The sequence below is a fragment of the Aquarana catesbeiana genome, linkage group LG01, assembly GCF_042186555.1.
Source record: "Aquarana catesbeiana isolate 2022-GZ linkage group LG01, ASM4218655v1, whole genome shotgun sequence".
NCBI lineage: Eukaryota > Metazoa > Chordata > Amphibia > Anura > Ranidae > Aquarana > Aquarana catesbeiana.
Genome location: NC_133324.1, coordinates 328761815 through 328782386, shown reverse-complemented (window position 1 = coordinate 328782386; position 20572 = coordinate 328761815). Strand labels below are relative to the sequence as shown.

The following is a 20572-nucleotide window of genomic DNA, read 5'->3' as shown; positions in this document are numbered from 1 at the left end:
AATCCCTGTGTCCTGTGATGTACTTCAAAAATAGATTTTACAGCTACACCAAATATTTTTTGTCCATCACACATCACAGGACATCTTCATATCAATTACGATAGGGAAGTCCCAAAGCACTAAATATGAGAGGAGGGCAATACTGCAACAAGCCCACAACCCCCAGAAAACAGAACCAACACAGATTAGAACCTCACACAGCTGCCTTTGAAGACCCTTCTCCCAACTGATAGCATCCACAGAGGCCCAAACAGCTACCTGCTAAAATGCGGTAAAAGGTATGAACTGAAGACCAGGTAGAAACCTTACAAGCTTGAACTACAGAAGCTTGATTTTGAATAGCCCAGGAGGCAACAACACACCTGGTAGAATGAGCTGTTACAGGAAATGTGGGACCTTTCCTTTAGGGCCTTACATTTGAGAAATAAGCTGACAAATCCATCCAGGAAAAGTAGATTTTGAAGCAGTTTGACCCTTCCAAGGGCCATCGGGAAGGAGGACAAAAACAGCCAGATTGTCAAATCAACACTATCAACACTCAACTGTAGGTAAACTGTTACTGTGTGAATGATATCCAAAACTTGGTCTTCCAGAGTCCAAGGTTTGAAACAAACAGAAGGTAACACAATATTTTGGTTGAAACAAAAGTCACTTCGGGCACAAAAAGGATGACTGAGGTCATAAGACCACTCTGTCTCTATGAATCACCAAGAAAGGTTCCTGGCTGCCAACTCGGAAACCCTGCAAGCTGAAGTAATGGAAGCACCAAGGCTGAGATTTAATCCTTGATGGTACTCAGGGCCAAACTCTTGTTCACTCCTCATTGAAGAGAAGCCAGAACTAATACCACAACATACTTGCCACCATGCAAAATAAGATTTCCAAATCCTATGGTAAATCTTGTGGGAAGTCGTCTTCCCAGCCTTGATAAGTGTATGGATAACAAAATCAGAAACACCCATCTCTCTAGATCCTGGTTTCAACAGCCTAGCCATTAAAGCATGCAACTGTAATGCAGGATATCATATCGGACCTTGTGACAGGAGGTTGGGTCAATCCGGAACGCTGAGGCTACCAAGATCACAGGTATCTCCCATCCACCACCCAAACTCTCCCCCGCCAACTACCACCACCGCATTCTGCGCAACAGTCAGAGAAGAAGTTGTAGTGAAGGGAAGGCATTAATTAGGGAGAACTGGTCCCACAAAGACACCAGGGCATCTGTAGAGAATGTTCAAAGGTCACTGGTTCTGCAAACCTGTCCAGTTTTGTGTTGAACTGGGGATGTTAGATCTAGATCTGGAGTTCCCCATTGCTAGCAGAGTGCCTCAAACACCGCCAGGTAAAAGGCCCACTACCCAGGCTTCATACATTGTCTGCTGAGAAAATATAAATTTCGACAATATCCCAGCTGGGTATCACGGCTCTGGACCTCTATAGCACTCTGCTAGGTCGACAGGCAAAGAAAGGATTGCACAGAATTCTGCTATGCTGGTGTCCAGCGTTAAAGGCAACATTACTCGACGTCTCTGCAGGTTCACTGCCTGCCTGTACCATTTCTCTTGGCCCGAGGCCGTTGGCAACAGATCCGGAGATAGTTAATCTCTGGTCCCTACTGGTAATCTTGAGAAAAACTAGTTGAAACGTAAAGCATGCAGACATTGCAGAGATGACCATCACCTAACACTAGCAAAAAAACTGAGGCTGTGCCTCACTGGGAGGTGTTATGTCTGGGAGGGGGAACACTGTATTTTGTGTTTGCCAGCGTCCAATCACCTGAAGGTGACATCATTACCCTGTCTTAATGTCCTGTGAGGTACGATAGAAAACCTTTAAAATTAGAAGCAGATGAGCACTTCCACACATGTGACTTGATCATAATTAGAGGTTATTCTGCACACTTAGGATTCTGATTACTGGATAATCTTGATAGTGTAGCAAGAGTGGATCTAGGAACTGAAACAGCTGCCTGGAAAGAGCTTGCACCTCCAGACATGCTACATAGGTCTGTGGAATAGATAAAAAGTGGGTCTAGGCAAAAGTGCAGCCACAATGTTAGCATGTAAGAATTCAATATTACATCCTTGACCAACTACAAAAATGGAAAAGAAACACTTTTGGTCCAGAGCATAATAAAGAAGATTAGGGCCTCATGCACACTGGACGTTTTTTACAGCTGCTGTTATTGGCTTCAGGTGATTTTTTCTGCAGCCAGGTTATCCTGTGTGTCCATGCATGCATAGGCTGTTATCAGCGTTTTCTGGCTGGAAAACCCTCCCAGAACAAATGGGTTTTAAGAGGAGCTTTAAAAACGATGGAAAAACACAGCTAATCTGCGTTTATCAGCATTTTTGAGCCATAAGCTTTTGTGGGAGTATAGTTTTTTTTTTTTTTTTTTTTTTTTTTTAAGCAAAAGGGCTACTGGCATTTTTATAATGTCCAGTGTGCATGAGGCCTAAATACAAACACAGTATATTCACTTTTAATAGGTTAAAGAAGCATGTTTCTCCTGCGTAGTTACTGTAAAAGAATATTGGCAACAGTCTGTGTGCATTACTCGCTTATTTACCTTTCTGTGCAGCTTTAGTTGACACAAGGACATCTGCGTCTGGACTGTCTGTCCGCTGCAAAGGTTTCAATGACACATGAGAGTCAGACATCGAGGCTTTGGCCTGCTCAGAAAAGTCACAAGTTAAAATGCAATACTGGCTTTTGAGAGAGAGAATATTTAACTTTAACACAGAAACATAAATTGTAAGCGTGGAAGCATAAAAAAGGCAGTGTATTCCACAGTAGCACACAGTATTTTGGACATACTGGAATATCTTCATGTGATTGATCAATCTCTTTCTTAGAACACAGAAATCTGTGTCCTCACTGTAAAATAATTTTATCAAGTTCACTGGAGGAAGGGACAGAACATTTAGTAGTCTAAACGGCATCTATACAAAGTCAGGATCATCTTTTTGCGCATTCTACAGCTATTGTTTTTTGACGCACTTCTGGCCTCTTTTAGGCTTGGATCTTTAAGAACACAAGCTTTCCATTTCCTCAGCTGATGGGAAAGTTTTACAAGAATCCAGGTTTGATTGGTTTGGCATATGCTTTGCCTGTATTCTGCAGAGTTACCAACTCTTATACTCCAACTTTTATATTTACTTTGTTCCTATTGAAAAAAAAATAAGATTTTTGTACATATTGGAAAATTTTTTTTTTTTTATTTCTTATTCCTCTTAGGCATCCTAACTGCCTTGCTATGAAAAAGATGTGCCATTAAAAGCTGTATCCCGTTTTTCTGAAAACAGACACAACCACCTTCGGTTAAAAAACATTAATGAACTTAACGAAATGGAAGATCTGGTGGCCACGGAGAGGGGCCTTCGAGAAAAAAAATTCTCAAAAAGTGGTCCTACTGGCTCGACTTTACTTTCTCTGGCGAGTATTCATCCCTGTTGGGTTGAATGGACATCCTGTTGCAATTGGAGGTTGTCCTACTGGTTTGCCGTATAGGGGGAGACGGAGGGATAGATGTTGATTCTTTCCCTTTCCTCTGTAATTTGAGGCCTCTAATAGGGCACAAAACATTTCCTTAAAATGTAAAATAGTGGCTCAGAATTCCTCTCTGGAAAGACAGAAGGTACTACAGGCCACCACCCCAACCCCCTCACGAACACGATAAAAAAAAAAAAAAAAAAAAAAAGGAAGGTTTGCTTCCATCAGGGAGAGAAGTTGTCCGTACACAAACAAAAAACACAGAGGCTTTCTGGGAGTGGGAGGGGTAATGCCAGTGCAGTTGCAGCTCAGTGAATGTGGTAAAGCTCTGCCGATTTCCATCATTCAATCATGTGGAAGCAAAAATGCTTTTTTTTTTTCCCCTGATTGGGTATTCTTTACAAAGTGAAGCTTCACCACATTCACTAAGCTCTGAATGTGAAAATGGGTGCAACTGCACAAGTCTATTTGCCTTTAGTAAATCAACTGAATCAACCCCTGAATCTTACATTACATAGCTGAATTGAAGCAGTTCCAGCAACATCACTGAGTAAGGAAAAGAAACATTTTCTACTGTGGCACAAGAATGTTTTATAAAATAATTTGTACTGTATTGTGCATTAGATGTTTCAGTATGTAAGCCTACATGGATTAGTGGGAACAGACATGCATGTAAATATATTAAGCCATTACTTACCTTCACCTCTACTTCATTCAGCTCTTTAATTTCCACTACCTTTGATCGTTTTGCTTTCTCAGGTTTAGGTGTTGAGACAATATCTTCTTCTTCATCATCATCATCCTCATCATCGTCTTCTTCAACTACTATCTGTTGAGAAGTTCTCTTTCTCACACTGGTAATCTACATTCAGAGAAATAGCATATTTTGTGATCAGGCTCAGGAGATGGATTTAGTTTATCAACAGGAGTAACACAGATTTCCCAAAAATCAAATATAATATATATTTTTTCATATATAATAAATGCAGAGAAACACTTGTATTTACCCTGATAACCAAGATGTATGACTAATTCAGACAGGTAAACAAACGAAAGATGAAGAAACTTTTTCTGATGTGGTTTGTATGCTGATGGCATAAAAAATTTCTTAGGGGCGCAACCTTAAACCCACATTCTATTGCACGGATTATATTTTTAAAACATTTGGGGAAAAAAATGTGCCTTTTAAAAATTACAGCATCTATGCTGCTACAGAAGAGCATTCTAAAAGACTGTGCTGGCATCATGATATACTCAAGCCCTCTCCTGGGCCCTTTAACAGGAACATTTGTTGGAGGGAACCTTTTCTTAATGGAGTGCTCAAGAGGTACATGAAGACAGCATTTGAGCTCATCAGAAACCCGAAAAGACTGAAATATCATGTAACAGAAAAAACTAAATTAAAAAAAAAAAAAAAAAAAGTTGTGTTTAAAACAGAACAGTAGCTGCTGCCTTACCACAGGGCTTTTACTTCTAACAGGTTTCTTTGCTGGAAGGGACTTAGAAGACTTCAAATTTGGCAAGGACAATACTGTGGGTTTTGAAGAGCGAGCAGTTTGAAGAAAACTAGGTTTTGATATGGATGGTGAGGCTTTCACAGTTGGTACTATTTTGCTGATGTTCTTAGTAGTGTTGTTAGTTTTAACGGCAGTAACAGGTGGGGGGTGAGCCCTCGACGTGCTGGCTCTTTCACTGTTTAGCACTCGTGATGATTCTGTTTTCTTTACTGCATTGCTGCTTCGTGGTGATGGAGTTGGAGGTGGTTTAATTTCTTTCAATACTGCTGGCAGGGGTGGTGATTTTGGTCGTAGCGAACGAGTTGATGGCATAGGCGGCTGCACAAGAATATGAAACCTGGTTAGTGAAGTGAATAAAGTAGACTTCAAAAGATAACTACTCAAATTTACTAACCTCTGATGGACGTGTGCTAACCTCCAAAGGGAGCTTCTTTAGGTCTGCACTTGAACGCACCGTTGACAATTTCTGTGGTTAAAATTCAAATGTAACCCACATTAGTAATATTAGCTGTGTGAATTAGAGCCATTTCCCAGTTAAAACCAAACAATCACATACCTGAAAAACGATAATTATGACCAGGGGAATTTTGACATACCTCTAAATTGCATATCCTGGGAATACAGTACAGAACACAGGCTGGAAATTCATAGGCCATGGTTTAGAAGATGGTATAGATAATTGGCTACTGGCAAAGCTCTGCCATGTCCCCTTGGGTGTACCTCTATAAACCTACCCCACTGCATGAGAGCTCAGTTTATCTTGCAATGCAGAAAAAAAAAAAAAGGGGGGGGGGGGGGGTTGGGGGAGTCAACATTTCTTAGGCATACAGTACAAGGCACAGGATAAATATTCATAGACCCTGGGACATCCCAAAGCAATGAATAAGAAGGGTGGCCAAGAAGCCAGACAAAAAACTGTTCCATGAGGCCCAACAATAACAAGGGTCAACAGACCCAGGGTGCTGCTGTAATAACCTTGTTGCAAAAACCTGCATCCACAGAAGCTCAGACGAACACATGCTAAAACTTGGAGAAGGTATAAACTTAAAGGGTAACTCCACTTTCGTGGAGAAAAAAAATAGCAAAAAAATAAAATAAAATAAATAATATAGTGTATACAATTGCGACTCCAGTTATATTGTAATTGATTATTATTAACCACTTTCCCCAAGTAGACATCATGAACTTTGAGAGGACTTATCTGAATGATACCTGCAGCCACAGGCATCATCCAGATATCTTTTTATTTCAGCCGGCGATTCCCTACAGTGTAAAAGCCAACTTAGCGGCTGTTTAGCTCCTTGATTGCTTTTACAGGCAGCGAGAGGGGACATAGGGGACATTCTCTCTGTCAAACCCCCCCCCCCCCCCCCCCCACGCTTTTCCGTTCTCTTCTTCTGTGCGATCAGGGAGCCGGAGAATGAATCCACTGGTGGCGGCTGTTTACCATAGAACTGGTCGTGGACCAGATGCTCCCTGGCCATCTCTAGGACCCTTGGAGGCCGCTCATGAGATCACTTCACTTCCGGCTCTGACAGATGTAAACCCTGCCATTTTTTTTTTGCTGGAAAGCCCGAGATCGATTTTTCTTTCGATCTCAGGCTTTCCAGCATAGGAGAGATGTGGGGACTTTTAGACCCCCAGATATCTCAATAAAGAGGACCTGTCATGCCCTATTCCTATTACATGTTTACACTCCTTGTAATAGAAATAAAAGTAATCAAAAACATAAATAAATAAAAGGGAAAGTGTTAAAAAAAAACAAAACACCATTTTAAAGTACCCCCATTTCCTCGTGTTAGCACGCAGAAGCGAACGCATACATAGGTTGCCTGCATATGTAATCATCGTTCAAAGCACACATGAGGTATCGCTGCGATTGTTAAGAGCGAGAGCAATATTTCTAGTGCTAAACCTCTAACTCTAAACTGGTAACCTGTAAAAAAATTTGAAAGTGTCACCTATGGAGATTTTTAAGTACTGTAGTTTGGCACCATTCCAAGAGTGTGCACAATTTTAAAGTCTGACATCTTTGGTATCTATTTACTCAGCGTAACTTATTTTATATTTTACCAAAACATTGGGTTATCTATTGTGTTTTCTTGCATTAAAGTCATTAACCCCTTGCCGTCCAGTGCACGATGATGTAGGTCGGCACGATGGCACGGCTGGGCAAATGGCCGTACAAGTACGTCCCCTTTAAATCACGGCATTGTGGGCGCGCGCCCGCCGTGTACTCACTGACCGTGCCCGCGGGCTCGATGTCCGCCGGGGGCCCGTGATCGTGTCACGGAGCGGCAGAACGGGGAGATGACTATGTAAACAAGGCATTTCCCTGTTCTGCCTAGCAACATGACAGATCTGCTGCTCCCTGTCATCGGGAGCAGTGATCTCCGTCATGTTCTAGTGAGACAACCCCCCCCCACAGTTAGAATCACTCCCTAGGACACACTTAACCCCTTAATCGCCCCCTAGTGTTTAACCCCTTCCCTGCCAGTGTCATTTACACAGTAATCAGTGCGTATTTATAACACTGATTGCTGTATAAATGACAATGGTCCCAAAATAGTGTAAAAAGTGTCCGATGTGTCCACCATAATGTCAGTCACGATAAAATAAAAAAAACCCGCAGATCACCGCCATTACTAATAAAAAAAAATTAATAAAAATGCCATAAATCTATTCCCTATTTTGTAGACGCTATAACTTTTTGCGCAAACCAATCAATATACGCTTATTGCGATTTGTTTTACCAAAAATATGTAGAAATACACATCGGAAAAATAAAGAAACAATACCGCGCTAAGAGCATAAAATAGTAAGTAGAAAAATGCAGGTACGACAAAAACCACAAATATCAGTGTAGTAAACGTGAAAGAAAATACATAAGTGCGCTTGCAATATAATGGCAAACATATAATGATAAATCATATGTGAAAAAGTTGGTCAGAGAATGGTGATTAAAGTTCATAAACTCCTTAAAAGGTGAATAAGGTCCATTCATAAAAAAAAATTCAGTGACAGAGGACAAGTGAGTCCAATAGACAGGGATCCCACATCCGAAGTTCATCCACCTCAACCCACATGAGAGGGAAGGGGAAGAGTGAGATGTGAAGGAAACGTCCAGACTCCAGGTACATCCAGGTGACAATAAGGTTATGCGCTTACCGGAACAGATGGACCTCCTCTATGGCAAGGTCATACGCACAGGCAGATACAGCCCTCTGCAGGGACAGATGAACTCCCACGTCAGGATCTCCAGATACCTGTAATGTTCCTAGGGCAGGCGGTTCAATCTGGAAAAAACTCACTCTTCAAATAGTAGGTAGATGATTTCCAAGGTGAGGCTTAATACCCTGTCAGTCATATGACTCTGCTCCTTCTCCATCCTCAAGCAGATTCTTCTGTAATTCTTTCATATAAACGGATTGATAACACCCTTTTTATATGTTAGCCATTATATTGCAAGCGCACTTATGTATTTTCTTAGAAATAAATATCGGCCTAAACTGAGAAAGAAATTAGGTTTTTTTAATATATTTTTAGGGGATATTATATATTATAGCAAAAAATATTGCTTTTTTTTTTTCAAAAGTGTCGCAGAGGTGATCAAATACCACCAAAAGAAAGCTCTATTTGTGGGGAAAAAAGGATGTCAATTATGTTTGGGTGCAACGTCTCACGACCGCGCAATTGTCAGTTAAAGCGACACAGTGCCGAATCGCAAAAATGTGCTCTGGTCAGGAAGCCATTCCAGGACTGAAATGGTTAAAATGTATTTTTTCCCCAAAAAATTGCGTTTTAAAAATTGTGCAAATACCGTGCGACAGAAATTTGAAACAACCCCCATTTTATTCTCTAGGGTCTCAGCAAAAAAATAATAATGTTTTACTAATGTCTGAGTAAGAAAAAAAAAAGAATGAGGATTTCTACATGTAGGAGAGAAATGCCAGAATTGGCTTGGGTCGTTAAAAAATACCTTTTCTTTTCAATCTGCAGCTCTGTATTTTTCTGTAGAATGCAATGCAATGCAATATGCCTACCTGGAGGCGATCTGTACACAAATGGTGCAAAGAAATGCTCCTGAAAATGTAATTTCCTGCTTGTGTGATTGGCTTACTGATTTTCCCAGAAGTCTGCACTAAGATACAAGTCAGATTTTTGACATCCCCTGCAACAAAATGCAATTTTTGGTGATATACTCCCAAAGGGAAATCACAGATTAAGGGATGCAGACCCTGCCACTTTCCTAATTAGAACCCTGCAGGTGCAGCAGCTGATCGATAATTGGAAAACCACAGATTCACTCTATACATGGACACGGACAAACAAATCTCTTCAAAATAACAGGCTAAGAATCTGCAACAAAGTTTGTCAAAATCCTTGTACATTGATCATCCAGAGGGGAATGTTTTTTTTTTTCTGAACAAAAATCGAGTTACTCTTTAAGACCAGTTGGTGGCCGTGCAAAGTTGGGCAACAGAGGTTTGAATTTGGAAAGGCCAAAAAAAAAAAAAAAAAAAAAAACACCCACTAATCTGGTGGAGCAAGCATGTAAGAGTGCTGGAGGTGTCCTATCAAGTGCTCTTAAGGAGAGTTTTCGTATTCTCATGGGAATAGTAGATTTTGAGGCAGAATCAACTTTGCAAGGCCCTGGTGACAAAGCAAAGAGAATCAGTCTATCTTATGCAAGCTGTGGCTTTTAGATAAGCTCTGACCACATCCAATGAAAAGCGATTCCCTATAGGCGTTCCCCAGGAGCAGGGTACAAACAGAAAAGGACTTATGTCTCTGTTAAGGCTGAAGTTAAGTTACCACCTTTCATGTTTCGCCGTCAAACTGCGTCATCAGGGGAATGCTGTTTGACGGCGAAACATGTCGGGCAGGGCTTAACTTGTGACATCAGCACACTCAACATGTGGCCAGCGGCGAGGCATCAGTACATGCTGTATTTTCTTTTACCTCTACGTACCTGTCTATTGTTTTAAATAAATTGTTTTGAAGTTTTCACTATGTGTGGCCTCTTTTCCCCTCCATGAGTGTGGATTTGGCTGATCTGGTATGTTGATCCTTGAATCATTGATGAATGTCTGTTAATTACATGCCTGGCTGATCTCTGTGGTGGGGATGTTTCATATTTGGGAAGAGGCCAACCTTAATTGTGGTGAAGGGCAGAAGTGTCTTGCTTGTCTCCTCAAGACACATTCATGGAGTCGGTGGATAGGATAGTTGAAGGTTTTCACTTGTTCCTGGAATTTACTGTTTATTAAAATATTTGCACATCACTGATGTTTTCACTTAACGCTTGTGGACTTTTATTATTGTGGGGATGTGCACTCATATTGTGTGTGCATGTGTATATATATATATATAACTGTATTACCAAATTTACCGATCCAGATGAAGAGTTAATGGAAGAATCTAAAGCAAAGTAATAAACTAGAAAAGTAAATTATTTCTCTGCAAGAAAGGAAAGGTCCATCGCCTTAGAAAGGCAAAAAAAAAAAAAAAAAAAAAAAAAAAAAAAAAAGCCCTCATGGGGAGGGGTAGGGTTATTGTGGTACGCTGGGGTGGGGGCGTGTGTCCAAAAGTTATGCCAGTGTCTAGTCACCTGAACGTACCAGCTTGTGTCCTGTACAATTTAAAGAACATGTTATTGTCTACAGAGCTTGCATTTCTTAAAGGGTAGTGAGTTGAGTTTTCCACTTTTGACTGTAAGGGATTGCCCCAACTGTAATCCCACTTACCAGCATGGTTTGCAGTCTTACCACAAAATGCATCTGTCTTGGAATTCCACGACCCTTAGAAATGCCAAGCAGACTCTTAGATGCAGGCTTAAATCTGTTTGCAGGAGGACTGAAAACAGCTAATCAGTGAGAGTAGTTGTGCATATAAAATGAAGGGTGTTTTCATCAGCCTTGATATGGAAAATCCCTAAAAGCTTCACTCTGGACTACTTTTAAATGTACTCACATAGTGGGGTTAAAGAGTTTTTTTTCTTTTAAAATGTTATACTAACCTGTTCTGTGCAATGGTATTACACAGAGAGGCCCAAATTCTCCTCTTCTTGGGTCCCCCGCTGGCACTCCTCTTCTTGGTGTGCCACCATAGGAAGCCGCTTCCTATGGTGGCACACCTGCGGGCTTCATCCCCAGTTGATCTGCCTGCATCCACTGACACAGATAGTGAGGCTCAGCCCCACCCACATTACAGGATTTGACTGACAGCAGCAGGAGCCAATTCCCGCAGGCTTCCTCCTCTCTGTGCAACAGATTCCCTGAAGCCCCTTTTACACTGCCGCCTAACCGGTTGTAGCTCTCGGATATCATCACACAATGCAACAGTATTTTTTGTTATCTCTTTTCCCCCTAGCCAAACAAGCATTTATCCCACACAATGCTGGGGGGGAGTGGACCCCCACTGTATGGGCAAATTACCATTAACCTGGAGTGGGGGTTTATGCTTTTTTACTTCTATACAGAAACATTTTATAAAATACCTTGGACACTGGCAAAATATCTGTAATAGATGTACAGAAACAATTGTTAAGGAAAAAAATGCAGACTAATAAGCCCATTGTATTGTTTTGCAAAGCTTATTTCATAGTATGAACACTGCTTATTACTATGCTGCTATAGTCATCACCTGTAGTGCTTCCAGCTTCTCTTGCTGATGTTTAATCTTCTCACTGAGGTGCTTTTTCTTGTCGTCTTGTGTGATCAATTCCTTCTTAAGGACTCCGACAGGAAGTTTTTGTTTCAACTCTGGAGCTTCACATCTGCAACAGGACAAGTTTTTTACTAACTAGCTCACTGCGCCTTCAAAGCTAAAATTACCAAAACAATTATGTACAATGAAAAGCCTACATGCTCCCTGTGTTTGTAGGTGTTTCCTCCTACAACAGCAAAACATAATGATAGGTTATCTGACAAAACAGCTATATTGGTACAGTAAGGATTTCAGAGCTGGTTGCTGGATTTAGCAGAGAGTATAAGTACTTGGTAAAGCAGTATATATTAGTGTACAATACTGCCTCCATCACCTAGGATTCCTCTAGCAGTAAACAGTGGTGAAGAGATATCCTGCCTATACAGACCACAAATAAAAAGGAGCACTGCATTGATTCGTTTTCAAGGACACTACCAATTGTCAGTCTATTATGGTCAAAAATATTTCATTTTATAATTCGTGAAAATCATTTGATCTAAAGAAGGGAGGTATTAAAAAATTATCTGCCGAGGGTTTCAAATACTCTGGGCATGCCACATTCTAATGCACCACAAATTTTATAGACCGGTTTCCTGAGACTGAAAAGAGGAATTTTTACTTATATGTAAATTCCATATCTAGGAGTACAGTACAGGACACAAGATGAGAATTCACAGACCCTGGGGGTTATAGGCCAGTACCTTCAGGTGGCTAGACACTAGCAAGCTTTTGAAGGACATGCACCCCGAGCATCTCTCCCCCCCCCCCCCCCCCAATAACTTGCCACACTCGGTAAGTCCTCTGTTTTGTAGTAAGCAATGCAGAGTAATGCTAGAATAGAAGGTAGGGTGACTTGTGTCCTGTACGGTACGTCAAATGGAATTTACAGGCAAGTCAAAATTCCTGTTATCTTAATCGTACAGTACAGGACACAGGCTGAGCATTTATCCTGGGACGTCCCCAACCAAACATAAGAAAGGTGTGCAACAAGTAGATAAACAGAATTGTGCCAATGGGCCAAACAACAAAGGTCAACCAACCCAAAGTGCCACAGCAAGAACCTTGCAGTCAAAAAAATGCATCCACAGAGGATTGGAGCAGGAGCCAATGAGGAGAGAGAGAGCTGCTCCTCTTGTGCACACCGCTGGCTTGAGATAGGGCTCAGGAGGTATTTGCATTAGCTGCACACAGAAGGTTTTTTTTATACCTTAAAGTGGATGTAAACCCAAAAAATGTATTTTTATTTAAGGCTTGTATCTTGTACAGTATAGGATTTCATGTCATCTGTGCCCAGTCTTGCCACAAAGTGAATCCAGCTCTGAGCAATCCTCCTATCTTTTTCAGTAAGATAAAAACAGACAAAGAAATAGGGGACAGTTCTTCCCAGTGCTGTGAGTGACAGGTGATTTACATATCTCATGCAAGAGTGTGAGATAGACATTGTGTATTTCCCATCCCCCCTTCTTCTGGATGTTAGTGATCATGGGGCATAATCCACAAGACTAGCAGAAGTTCAGTGTAAGAAATATTGATGCCTGGCCAAGGCGAGTGTAGAGCTGGGCGGAGAGTCTGACATCATGACGCCACCCGCTGAGCTCCAGACAACAGACCTGCCCACAGAATCTGCAGTTTTTCAGGTTTCATAACAGACAGAGGGGAGACATTTGACAGGTAACGATACATGCAGGAGGCATGTATATCCTTATAGATAACCACTATGGCAGTAGTTTAGAAAGGATGAGAGTGGGTTTACATCCACTTTTTTGTATATAGAATGCATATTTTTGGAGCAGGCATGGTATAATTCCCATCGGAGGGAAGGCATAGATAAGCTTGCGCAAAGGTCAAAGAGTTAAGGCAGCCAATGCCAGTGCTAGATGATCCTTGGTTCTAGCCACAGAAATAACTGTTAAATCTCGAGGCCAGAATATCCATGCTCGGGGGTCACCAATCTCTGGAATAGGGGCTGAAAATGTCAGGGTGAAGGGCCCATTCCCTTTGGTCCAGGTGCTAATGGCTGAGGTAAACGGATATGATGTGGGATGCTTCCTTCAAAGCTACATAACTCCCGATGCCCCTTTGGTGGTTGATGTAGGTCCCAGCCATAGCCCCAGCCATGGTGTCATGCAAAATTTTGGAATATGAAGGCATTTGTTTAGGAATTTTAGGTCCAGGATAGACTAGGATGATTACCCTAGTTGTGCTGTGATACCAAGAACAGGTCTGAAAAGAATTCTTTAAACCTGTTCTGTAGGGATACTGGCCCAACTGCTCCCTGGGACAAGAGATGGTTCAAAGAATTCAGCAAATTTGGTTGATCTGAGAAAAGAAAGCAGAGAGGGGGTAGAGTTTTGAATGCGTACAGCATTGCGGTGCTCTGTGTTTTGAGGGGGTAGTGGCCCCCTAAAGGTGTGTGCGCGCGCGATGCGTGTGTGTGTGTATATAAGGTGGTTGTCACTCCTGTGATCTGTTTGATGAATTTCTCAAGTGCCTCACCAAAGAGTTGTCCTCTATCAAGAGCATAAACGTGAGGCATCATTTTTAGGTGGATTTAGCTGACCAGGCTTTGAGCCACAAGAATCTGCGCAAGTGAACTGAAATTAAAGCCATTCTAGAAACTTTTGTCATTACATATTCTAAGGCATCCAGACACAAATGAGCAGGACAATAAAGAATTGCTATAATTGCTCAGTTAAAGTAATGTCTCCATACAGATTCCAAGCTGCAGCCATCATGGTGGGCATACCCCTGGAGGGGTCTTTAGGGTCTGGATGCCAGGTTCCATAGGGGTGGACAATGGCCCTGGACCTGTATAGCATCCCGCTTCTAACTACATTCATTGCACAAAGTGCCAAGGTGAGTGCCCATGCAGGATCCAGTGCTTGAAGCAACATTACAGGCCGTCCTCACAGCGTGGAGACTGGGTAAAGTTCCAAAGGTTACACCGATTCAAGTGCATTGCTTCCTATTATTGTATTGAAGACATTGAAGTTGACTGAAGAATTCACTAAGGAATCCAAAGATAAAACAAAAAAGGTAAGCCAAGAGTGATTTCTCCATAAGGGAGGAGAAGAGGTCCATCACCTTAAAAGTGAGGGCTCAAAGAATGGGGTAGGGTATAGGGGGAATGCCCAGGGGGGAGTCCTCAAAAGCTTGCCGGTATCCAATCACCTGATGGTACCAGCCTATAACCTATGAGGCCTATGTGCCTGGGGTCTGGTGTGTCCCTGTTTACCGGTTCAGGTGTGAATCCGGTATACATTTTTGCTAGAATTCGCACCTGAATCGAACCCAAAGACGCACAGAACCCTTTTTGAATGCGGACTGTGGCCGCCCGGACCTGTGTGAACCGGCTCCATTGACAGCTGGTCACATTTCGCCTGCCATACGAATTGGAATGGAGGGAAATTCGCATCCAATTTGCATATGCGTGAACCCAGCCTTAATACTCAGCCTGTGTCCTGTACATTTAAAATAAGCTTGTGGTAGGAAGTTTTTTTTTTTTTCCGTTTGCCGGTGTTTGATTCTCCTGTGACCATCACTATCATTTGAAATGTGATGACTTTCTGTGACCCTCAATAGACAAGAAATAAATATTAAGGCTCAGTTTAAATGCTAAATGGGGATTTTGCATGGCGGGAACAGCACAGTTCAATTCCATGGGAGATTTTGACTGGTGGTGCCATCAATTTCTCTAAAATTGCCTCACCGTAATTCAGCCATGTGTACTCACTAGATCGGCACCATGTCCAGTTGTAGGTGAGCAAATTAACTGCCAGTTTATACTGCTCCCTGAACACCATTTGAAAGGAGTCTTACATTATCAGAAAAACCTTTCCACTATAATACTGATTTATCATGTAGTTCCTTTATTTGGGATTTGAAATGCATATACAAAAGCATGTATTGGATATGTACATACCTATCCTGTTCTACATCAGGATTCATAGAGCATATCCATGTATTAGGATATTCTTTATTCACAGCACTCAGCTGGAATGGAAGTGTCCGCCACTTTAAGCACAGGTCTGCAAAGAGAAAAAAAGCACAATTTCTAAAAATAAAAGCTGTTGATTAATTGAAATACCCTATAATTTTTGTTTAAGGCTCCGAGAAACTAGCTACAAAAAATATGTAGATAATAGAAGGGAAAAGCAAGCCTAAACAATCAAGTCTTTCCCTAGCCAGGCAGATTTACATACTCAAATATCTGACTACTGGTCCAGAAATCTCTTTAAAGAAACTTTTAGGAAACCTTTTTGCAACATGGCCAATAACATATAACTGCAATGTTTACAAACTTTATGGCAAATTCAAATACAATCCCAAAAATCTTAATATTGCATGTATAGGAGAGTATCCATAATGTCATTACCAAAGATTCACTTTTATTCATGCCCAAAGTGGAACTAGCCCCATTCAAATTCACAGGGTAGTTGGACAGTTTTCCTCCCACTGACTGACCACACTGTTAAAAAGGGGACAGATTTATGATTGACAGCACTGCTTTCTCACAACATGGGCTGCTCTGAAGACAGCGCTATCATTTATAACGATCACATAGCTTGTAGCATTGTGTGCATCTGTGGCTGCATGTTAAACACAGCCTTGGCAGATGGATCACAAAGCGCCGCACCGCTGAATGATCCTTCGCTTCTATGAATAAATGATCAGCACTGCAGAGCTGTGTCATGCATGGCACTGGCCTGACATCACTGATCATTCATAAAAGTGATAGATCACACAGAGTGAAATGATCTTTTACTATTCTGAATGAGAAAGTATGGTCGATTTTTCATTCATAATATTGAAAGATTGTGTAGCTTAACCACTTCCATACCACAGGCCGTCATATGATGTCCTAGGCTTTCAGTGGTGACATCTGAATGATGCCTGCAGATACAGGCATCATTCGGATAGTTTTTTTCAGCCGGCAATTCTCTTCACCGTAAGAGATTGTTCTTACAGGCTGCAGGGGTGGAGCCCTCCGATGCTTCCCCGGCTCGCCCGTGCGATCGGCGAGCTGGAGAAAGAATCCACCACTGGCAGAAGTTAGCCATAGAGATTTCCGAGGGACAGATTGTCCCCAGCAGTCTCTATGACTCTCAGAGGCGAAAGTAAACAATGCCGGGGACTCGGCTGGAAAGCCTGAGATCGTTAATTTTTTATTTTTATTGGATCTCAGGCTTTCCAGCCTGGAGGAAGATGTGGGGTCTTACAGACCCCACATCTCTCCATAAAGAGGACCTGTCATGCACTATTCCTATTACAAGGGATGTTTACATTCCTTGTAATAGGAATAAAAAGGGATCAAAATTTTTTTTCTTAAAAAATAGAAAGTGTAAAAAAAAAAAAAAAAAAAAAAAAAAAAAAGTTAAATAAATTAAACAAAATAAAATAAGCCATATGTAGGTCGTGTCTGCATATGTAAACGACGTTCAAACCACACATGTGAGGTATCACCGCGAACGTTAGAGCAAGGGCGATAATTCTAGCCCAAGACCTCCTCCAACTCTAAACATGTAACCTGTAAAAAAAAAAAAAAAAAACGTTGCCTTTGGAGATTTTTAGGTACAGAAGTTTGGCGCCATTTCACGAGTGTGTGCAATTTTAAAAAGTGTGACATGTTAGCAATCTATTTTACTTGGCATAACATCTGTCACATTATACAAAAAAATTGGGCTAACTTTACGGGGGTTTTTTTTTTTTTTTTTTTCTCTCAGGAAAACGTTTTGTCCCCCCCCCCCAAAAAAAAAAAAAAAAAACACGTTTGAAAAATTGCTGTGCAAATACTGTGAGACATAAAAAGTTGCAATGACCACTATTTTTATCCCTAGGGTCTCTGCTAAAAAATATGTATAATGTTTGGGGGTTCTTAGTAATTTTCTAGCAAAAAAATTATGATTTTTACATGTAGGAGAGGAGTGCTGGAATTCACGTGGTATGGAAGTGGTTAATCAACGTGTGGGGTACTGGTTTTACTCAATCCCCCCCCTCTCCATTCCCCCAAGGCTCAGTTATACATGAACATTACACGTATTTTGCTTGTCGGTCCTCTTGTGACATTTGATAAAAAAGTTATATGGGGAGGCAGTAATTTCTTACACAGAGCTGACTTTGTCAGGTAAATAACTATGGCAGAAATATTATTGGCACCTATTGGTGTTAGGCAGAAACCTTCAAAGTCTGCAACATGTCATCCACAGAAGATTATGCCCAACGTACAATCTGCTGTTATTGCAAAGATTTATAGAAATGTTAGAAAATGCAAAAAGGCAGAATTATAAAAGTACTTTATGTAAAGCATGTTGTATTATAATATATTTTTACTAATAATTCCTTGCTACCAACATAAAACACATTTCATAAAGTGCTCCTTACCACACTGAATAGTGGTTGGGATCTCCATTGCTCGTCTTCTTTTATACCTTAACTCTGACGATGGTGGTTGTTTCCAGTTTGCCGATATATAACCAAACTCATCCCAGAACTTTGCAATTCCTTTCTCAGCTATGGGATGAAGAAAATAAATAAAAATCAGAAAGTTGTCATAAAAATGAATCCCAAAGGGTTAACCTCAAATCTTTATTCCCACCTAACCCAGAGACCTCTTTCTAACACATTTCATTCCCTACTGGGGCCTAATCATTAAGGTCTATAGTTACGCCACAGTAAGGGCCAAATAAGAGGTCTGTGGGTGGAGTGTCTGTGCACGTGCTGTATAAATTTGGAAGTGGTGTGCAGCTCCAGAATTTTGTTGTGGTAATGGTATGTGGCAGGAACAGACCCCTGAGGAGTGGGCCCTTGTGGCTGGAGAGGACACTGGTGTTCTTGTGAGTGGCTTTCCTTGTTTTTCAATGTCCCTATTCCCACTTGGATAATATCTGCTGAGCACATACAGTATACTGGTTCCATCTGTGGTCAATAATAAAACAATGCTACTGTATATATCCACCTTGAAAAGGCTTGGTGACTCTACCCTGTTAATAGACAATATATGATGTATGTGGTCAATAATAAGCCGATTCATTTATACATCATTCACAAAGCCTACTTATACCCGGTTTGCTTGCATAAAATGAATCACATAGCGACCTCTAACTACATATAATGTACCCATCCCCAGAAGGATTTTATGCATTGTATTTTGGGGATGTCCGGTGATATTGGAGTTATGGATGCAAGTATGCTAGCTATTAAAACCCCCCCAGTACACCTGACTATTAAGTATACCAGACAAAGAATCCTGCCCATGCTATACTAGAATATTCCTAGTATAGCCATTAGATAAGCCAAACCACTCATTAATTAACCAGATTATTGCTTAGGAACAGTTATGTATGAGTTATGCGAGTTATGCAAAGTCATTTATGTTATACAAAGTCGTGTTTAAAACTGCCCTGTCAAAGTCCAGAAAGGGGAATAGAAGAATGACGTCCTGGTTGAGGGGAAAAGCCACAACCTACTTAGGAAGGAAGGAAGCTCTGGGTCTCAACATCTCCTTGTCCCTGTATGTAGAAATGTATTATAATATGGGAAGGGTTCCCCCGGGGAACCTGTGTCTTTCCCATGCTAAGAAATGTATTATTTACAGTACAAAGCCGCCAACTCAGACACACACCTCAGAGTTGATTGCAACAAGGAAAAATCGACTTTGTAAGAGTGGAAAGGGGCATACTACTGATAGGACGTTTTTGAAGTGCTGAGAGAACCAAATTCATAGAGTACAATTTGTTGTTGAACCTTAAAGCAGTTGTATCCGCCGCTTGGTGATTTTTACCTGCAGGTAAGCCTATAATAAGGCTTACGTGTATGTAAAATGAATAACTCCTAAACCTGCAAAGTTTAGGAGATATTCGCCCTGCATGCAGCCACTGACGTCAGTGGTGCATGCACTCTGAAGGACCAGCGGATCGTGCCGGAAAGTCAGAGCTCCTTGCCAGAACTGAGGACTCCTGCGTGACGTCATCACGGCTCCGACCACTCACAGCGCCGGAGCCGCGAACCCGGAAGAAACGCCGAGGGAACATGCCAGCTCCCTCAGCGGTGACAGGGAGGCGGTGCGGATACGTCGTTCTAAGATAAGTACTTCATAATGAGCTAGTATGCGGTGCTCTACCCCCCCCCCCCCCAACAGTGTTCCCCACTTGTGATGCAGCTCCTGGATACCCAAACGTGTACAGCCTATTCCTTCAGATTAAGGTGCTGACAAGCTAGTCTGCCTGTCAAGTGTCTAATGTGAATTTCTTCTCAAGGGTATAAATCGTTCTACCTATTTTGCAAGACTTCTGGCTCCCACTAATGGTGGATGTATGCCACGGTTATGATGTTGTCTGACTGGATCCTGATCAAATGGCCTTCTAGTTGGGGTGTCCAGTGTTGTAGGGCTTACTACAGAGATGGGATTCTTCAGGCGACTAAATCTCCTGCAAGAACAAAAAAGTCTAAGACCCATCAGGTTGGAATCTGTAGAGAATTTTCCAAGAGATCAGTAGGAAGTATTTTTCCCATTTCCAAAGATGGATTGCTGAGCCTTCAGCCCAGCGATAACCTGGTCTTCACTGTCAGTCAAATTGGTTTGTAATGAGAATTAACCAGATTTCTTCACAATGACAGGATGTTGCGTTTTAGGGGTCTGGAGTAGAACTGGGCAAATGTGACTACTTCAAAAGGAGGTTACCATCAACCCTAGGATTGTCATGCATAAGCGAAGAATTGAGTGAAAACTGGGCAAGAGAGTTTGGGTCTGGGACAGGGGAGTTAAAAGTTCCAATAGGGAAGAAAAAAAAAACCCAGGTTTACTATCCAACTGAATCTCTTCAAGGTCTGCATCAAGGTCTTTCAAGGTCTGCATC

At 41.5% G+C, this 20572-nt stretch overlaps 1 protein-coding gene across 2 annotated transcripts in view; it reads right to left on the bottom strand.

Annotated features, from left to right (window-relative positions):
- Positions 1–20572, bottom strand: part of MORC2 (MORC family CW-type zinc finger 2) — a 169380-nt gene that overhangs the window by 35365 nt on the left and 113443 nt on the right. The window contains exons 16-22 of one of the 2 annotated variants that reach the window (XM_073631131.1): positions 18099–18227; positions 15640–15745; positions 11655–11787; positions 5404–5475; positions 4950–5327; positions 4190–4354; positions 2570–2672 (exon numbers count right to left, since the gene is read on the bottom strand). In XM_073631131.1, the coding sequence (XP_073487232.1) occupies positions 2570–2672; positions 4190–4354; positions 4950–5327; positions 5404–5475; positions 11655–11787; positions 15640–15745; positions 18099–18227 (1086 nt within the window). The remainder of the gene's footprint in view (positions 1–2569; positions 2673–4189; positions 4355–4949; positions 5328–5403; positions 5476–11654; positions 11788–15639; positions 15746–18098; positions 18228–20572) is intronic. The other variant, XM_073631121.1, reaches the window with a different exon arrangement.